Source organism: Saccostrea echinata, unplaced genomic scaffold (assembly GCF_033153115.1).
Source record: "Saccostrea echinata isolate AGI-Se365-2 ecotype Australia unplaced genomic scaffold, CSIRO_AGI_Sech_v1 ptg000008l, whole genome shotgun sequence".
In the NCBI taxonomy this organism is placed as follows: domain Eukaryota; kingdom Metazoa; phylum Mollusca; class Bivalvia; order Ostreida; family Ostreidae; genus Saccostrea; species Saccostrea echinata.
In genome coordinates, this window is record NW_026889757.1 from 4,574,677 (window position 1) to 4,580,983 (window position 6,307).

At 36.1% G+C, this 6,307-nt stretch overlaps 1 protein-coding gene across 1 annotated transcript; it reads left to right on the forward strand.

Moving 5' to 3' along the window:
- Positions 1-1,695: 1,695 nt before the first annotated feature.
- LOC133180951 (uncharacterized) lies at positions 1,696-5,524 on the forward strand. Its single transcript, XM_061315421.1, has 2 exons — positions 1,696-3,801; positions 4,996-5,524. The coding sequence occupies exons 1-2, from the start codon at positions 1,734-1,736 to the stop codon at positions 5,058-5,060; spliced, it is 2,133 nt and encodes a 710-aa protein (XP_061171405.1). The 5' UTR covers positions 1,696-1,733; the 3' UTR covers positions 5,061-5,524.
- Positions 5,525-6,307: the final 783 nt, after the last annotated feature.

A 6,307-nucleotide genomic window follows, 5' to 3' on the forward strand; every position in this document is an offset into this window, starting at 1 on the left:
TCAGTCACGTCGATAAGTGACGTTGATCATGTGTGGTAGAAATTGAACTCCAACAAGCTAAGTATTCTGGCATAATCAAGTGAGGAAATTTCCCTATGTATAGATCAAGTTACAATATTATATGCATTGAAAGCAGCTGTTCATGACATTGTAAAGTCATATAAACAAGACGGGCTCAAGTCCTTACTTAACTCCAGGTAATCTCATCAAGATAAGTGTATGGGGTAGAGAGAGTGAACATTGGGAAACAAAAACGTTGTCGGACGCCATGAAGCTAAATTGCGACAGCGCCGGGTGATCATATAATGTCTCTTTCATTTTAGAATAATTTGGCAAATTATCAACGTATCAAGCTGAAATTTTCAACATTTCTTAAACTTTTATTGTTTTATGTTCCTTATAAATTTTGTAAGCACAGACTACATAGTATTAATTTTATCGCATCAGTCCACGAACTTTTTGATAACCCCTCGTATATGGAGATAACGAACAGTATTCAAGCTCAAAAGTCCATTAAACATTACAAAATCGGAGCAGAGCAAACATGGACCTCCGAAACATCAGAGGTGGGATCAGTTAAATCATAGTATGAATTTTCCGCAGAAAAGGTTTGTTTCTCATAATTTCATAACTTTCAATGATAAGAACTTTAATTTAAATACTAAATTCACAAAGTGAATATGACTTTTATACATTTAAGCTATAGGCATTTTGCAAGCCTTGTTCGCCCATCTCTCTAGTATAAAAACAAAGGCCTAACATGTCAGACAAAATACGAGCCAATGATGGGTTATATTCGCTAACAAGGTCATTAAAACAACCATAGAATTTACGAAATGCTGTTGTTGAAATCCCTGTAACATTAACTTATCTGTCAGTAGGCTACCTTGTTTAAGAATTGATCGTACTCAGAGTATGCTCTTGAGTATCGAATAAGCTGGGAGACATAAACACCATATAAGGTGATAGCGAATATTACTTCTATAAATAAATAAATAAGGAAAGTTGACGACGGAAAACCTAAAATCATCTTGTTTGTCATACAGTTTAGTTGTTAGTCAATAGCCCTTATCTTCTATAGTCAGTAAAACATCCAAATATGAAACAGATGTGGCAGACTCTGTGGTGTCTTTTATCTCGAGTTCACTGGGATATATAAAGTCGACATATGAATGGAGGTAACTAACTGTTAATTGATAAAACGTCGTCGATATATCTGAATGTTGAGTTGAAGGACACAGCAAGTGTTTCCTTTTTCTCTTGTAAAGATTTTTGAACAGATTTTGCTTCACAGGAATATATCAACTAACTGAAAGAGAAGAAATAAATGCAATTCCAAAAATACTTGGTTTTATTTGCTAGATCAAATCACAAAAGGTCCATATCTAAGAATTTACTCGTCATACTTTGTACATATTTTACAGTCAATGAGAGTATAGTTTATTATAGTTTGAATTTCCTAAGAGAACAGTGTTTCCAGTGTAAGTTACCATAGGGCATTGATTTCTTCTAAACCGGAAAAATATTCATGGACGATCATTGGCTTTATTTCAAGGGAATTAAAAAAAAACTGCACGTCATAAAATATAAATGTAAGCTTATTTTACCTATATGTACAGCAATTGGCATGAAATATTTACATGCAAATCATTAATAGTATTCCAAAATTCTTCATTTGTAGATCAAAGTTACATTCTACAAGAAATTAATCGTGTATTTCTATGGAGTAAAACATGAATCAAAATCATTACATTTTGAGTGCTTCTTTATTCTTACTGCTTAACAACGTGGTTCAAGGATATTGGAAAAGTCCAGATGCTGGTCCAACATGCAAGGTAAACACTTGCAGAGAATCTGATGATGTTTGTGAGTGTTCCCTAACAGTGGAACACAGACTGACTATGATGACACTAAAAGATCCCATAATGGTCGTACCATCTAATGGCAAGCTTCGGCGATATAATGATAGTACTCCTCTCTCTGATTCAATGGCTGATGACGTTATTACAACGGATGGCTATCGGTCCCGCCTTGTCATTGCTATTAACGATAAGTTCCCCGGACCAACCATTGAAGCCTTTGAAGGCCAAAAACTGATCATCCATGTAAGAAATCTGATGCATACTGACTCAACAACTGTGCATTGGCACGGAATGCATCAACGTGGAACTCCACATGCAGATGGTGTTGCCTTCATAAGTCAATGTCCAATTTTGCCAGGACATACATTTACCCATACATTTACAGCAAGCCCACATGGAAGCAGTTTCTACCATGCACACATTGGGGACCAGCGTAGCATGGGATTATATGGAGGATTGATAATTTATCCCAGACACAAATTTTATCCTCAACCACAAATTGGATTCACTGTTCTCCTACAGGACTGGAACCACAATGACGAACCGGAAACATTATATCAGCGCATGCTTAATGGTGTATACAATTTTAATGATATGTCACCAACATTAGTAAATACCACTCAGTCTGTGGACGGTGCTAATTTCAGTCGTTATCATTTCCATTCTGGACTCATAAATGGAAAAGGGAGGTTCTGGTCACGACCACCGAATAGCTACCTGCAACAAAATGGTGCCCCGCTTGAAGTCTTTAAGGTAAAACCACAGCAAACGTACAGATTTCGAGTGATAAGTGCTGCTACCCTTTATCCTTTCCGTGTGTTTGTACAAGATCATCCAGAACTTACAGTCGTAGCATCTGATGGTTTTGAGATTGTCAGAGGAACTGGGAAGGATAGTCAAGCAATCGTTGTTGAATCGTTCATAATCCATCCTGGAGAAAGATACGATTTTTTCCTGTACACAGGAAAGACAGTAAAATCATACTTGTTGGTTGCAGAGAGCATTGAAGTGATACCTAGCAACGTTTATGAATATCATGCTGCAGAGGCGATAATTCAATATGAAGGCTCCTCGACTTCCTATATTACTTCAAGAGCAAGTAACCAAAATCATTGTACAAGTATGAAACCATGCATAACATTCAATTGTCCTTACAAATACTACCCATCTAGTCAAAACAGACAATGCCTCAGTTATGATGAAGCAAACAGTAATGAACTAAACTCAACTAGTGAAGAAGTAGCTATTGTTTCGAAGACACTGTTTTTTAACTTTGCTTTTCCTGGTGAGCCGGGAAATACCCCAGGTTCAGTCAATGGACATGCGTTTGTATCACCACTGGCACCCATACTTACAGAGACAAGTAGTCAACTGCGAACTATCTGTGATACCTCGTTATGCAGATTTGATTCCATTTGTGCTTGCACATATTCCGTCGATCTTGAATTTGGAAAGGTGTATCAATTTGTTCTTACAAACATTGGCAGTGGACGCGGCTGGTCTCATCCTGTTCATCTACATGGTCATTATTTCTTCGTCTATAAAATGGGATTTGGTGAATACAATCAAAATACAGCCAAGTTTGTATCTGAAACAGAGGACATCGAATGCCAGAGAACTAATACAACTAATTATTGCAATTCTGCTAAATGGAGAAATGAAACATGGAATAGTTACATCCCTGGCTCTAAAACCAGCTACCCTCCAGAGAAGGACACAATAATAATTCCAACTGGTGGGTATGTGGTTATTCGATTTAAAGCAAATAACCCTGGCGCCTGGTTCTTTCATTGTCACATTGATCTTCATAATACGAATGGCATGGGGATGGTTCTACTGGAGTCACCTTCCAAGTATCCTCGAGCACCTGCTGGGTTCCCAAAATGTGGGTACTTAAATCAAAATGAGAACACATCCATTGGATCACGCTATTTGATAGGTAAATATAATTTTTTTTAATTATAAGACAATATGTTCGAAACAGTATGAACAAGATGCCTAGGGGCCACATTGCTCACCTGAGCCTTTGGCTAGGGAAAAGCAGAAATCGGTTCAATATTGAAAAGTTTAAATATAACAGTGGTTCCGAAGGGGCGGGGGGGGGGGGTATGATTTGAACAAACTTGAATCTACACTTCCTAAGGATGCTTTTTAATTAATATGACACATAATGGCTTTGCTGTTCTTAAGAACTAATATTTTATTGATATATCCTTTATAATCCTTTGCATAACTATGATCCCCTGTTATGGCCCCTCTATTCTCCGGGGGGTCATGATTTGAACAAATTTGAATCTACATTACCTGATTATGCTTTTATATTATTGTAACTAATCATGGCTTTGCTGTTTTTGACAAGAAGATTTTTAAAGATATTCCCTATGTATTCCTGTGTAAAACTTTGATCGCCTTCTGTGGCCCCACCCTACCCCGGGAGTCATGATTTGAACAAATTTAAATCTACACTACTTGAGGATGCTTCTATATAATTATGATCAATCATGGTTTTGCTGTTTTTGAGAAGAAGACTTTTAAAGATTTTTTCCAATGTATTCCTATGTAAAACTTTGATCGCCCATTGTAGCCCAACGCTACACCCGGGGGTCATGAATTGAACAAACTTGAATATACATTTCCTCACAATGATTCCACGTTAGTATCATATTTTTAAGCACAGTGGTTCTTGAGACGATTTTTGAATGATGCAATTAATTTTTCACGAATTCATAATTATCTCCCATTTGAAGAAGGAGTGGCCCTTCATTTGAACGAATTAAAATCCCTTTTACCCAAGAATACTATGTTGCAAGACTGGATGAAATTCGCCCAGTGGTTCTTGAGAAGGAGATGAAAATGTGAAAAATTTGCGACGACAACAACGACAGACAACGGACAAATTTTGATCAGAAAAATTCACTTGAGCCTTCGGTTTAGGTGAGCTAAAAATATTGAGAGTTAGCCACGGAGTGTGATAGTAGTTGATGCAAGTAGTCAGATATATTCTTTTAATTCTGTTTTTTTCTTCGCAGATCCATTATTATTTATTCTAGTACAAATATACGTACAATATTCAGGGGAGGGGGGATTATATGTGGTACGACATAGAAGTAAAGATTCGCTGTTTCTTTTCCAGATGTAGTGTTTCTGCTGTTTGTTATGGTTGGTGGTTTTAGGTGCAAGATCCAGACCAGCGGATGAAAAATTATACAAGTGCCTGGTTTTACACCCATTTTTAAAACTGTGTATTAGATAATGTACTTGTTTTTCATTATTGAATATTTCGGGATAGATTTTCACTTAAAAGTGTGTCTACTGTAGAACTACTGTAGAAATTGGACTTGGAACATTTTCACTCAAATATTTGTTTGCTGTATAATTATGGTTGTCACTGTTGAATATTTTGTAGAGATTGAATTTGAACATTTTAACTCAAATATTTGTCTGCTGTGTAATTATAATTTTTCATTGTTGAATATTTTGTAGGATTGGACTTGAAAATTTTCACTCAAAAAATTAAGATATCGTTAAGATGCAGCAATATTCTGATAAGAGAGATAACTCTTAATGCCATAAATGTCTATTATTCCTTTATAAATTCGTCAGGTTTGAAATGTCTTTTCTCTCCAATTTTGCCACGCAAGCTATGTTACAATTGTTTGTATTTTACTTATAAAATACATTTCTTTTGGAAAATCATAAGAGTTCAAGCAACATTTTATGTGAGTGAGCAGAGGGTTTATGAACCTTAAAAGGGGGTTTCTAAACTTAGTACATCTTTCAAGCAAAGGCAAAATCATGTTTACCATAAATGTTATTTAAAGGGAAGGCGGAGATTACCTGAGTAACTTCTTGTTAAACATTTGCAGGCCCGTAGGAATTAATTTTTAAGTTTGGCGGGTACATTCAAATATTTCAGTTGGTGTATGGGGCGCTTTCAGGCAAAAATCCCTTGACAAGAAAAATAATGAAATAAATAAAGGGTCATCAGACGTTATTACTGAGGAGGTATAAGCATAAAGTAGCTATGTTTTCTGTAGTATACTACATGTATAAATAATCTGTTAAAACGCCACATTGCACTCAATGTATTTATTACAGAATACGAATATAAGAATCCTCCTGCAAATAAAAATATTCTTAGCGTGATATTCTCTTCAATTCGACTCCCGCAGTTGGACTTAGTTGTATTCACAGTATTTATTTGAAATTCTTGATTCTTCTCACCGACATGAGTGTTTCATGAAACACAAAGTGGACCAATGTCTTTTTGATGAAAAGGTTATGCACTTATTGTGATAATGCGTCTTTATTTTGTTTACTTGATATATGACTGAAGAAAGGACGTCGACAATACGCCAGAACCCACCAAAATGGTACCAATTTATAACTATTTCCTGACTCTGAGGAGAGAATATCCCTCCCAGACTCAACTTCCTACCCCTTTT

What these genes read in the sequence shown, in the direction of transcription:
- LOC133180951 (XM_061315421.1), top strand. Translation starts at nt 1,734, where the DNA reads ATGAATCAAAATCATTACATTTTGAGTGCTTCTTTATTCTTACTGCTT. An exon ending in TGGATCACGCTATTTGATAG is followed by an intron (nt 3,802 to 4,995) that starts GTAAATATAATT and finishes TTTCTTTTCCAG; the next exon opens with ATGTAGTGTTTCTGCTGTTT.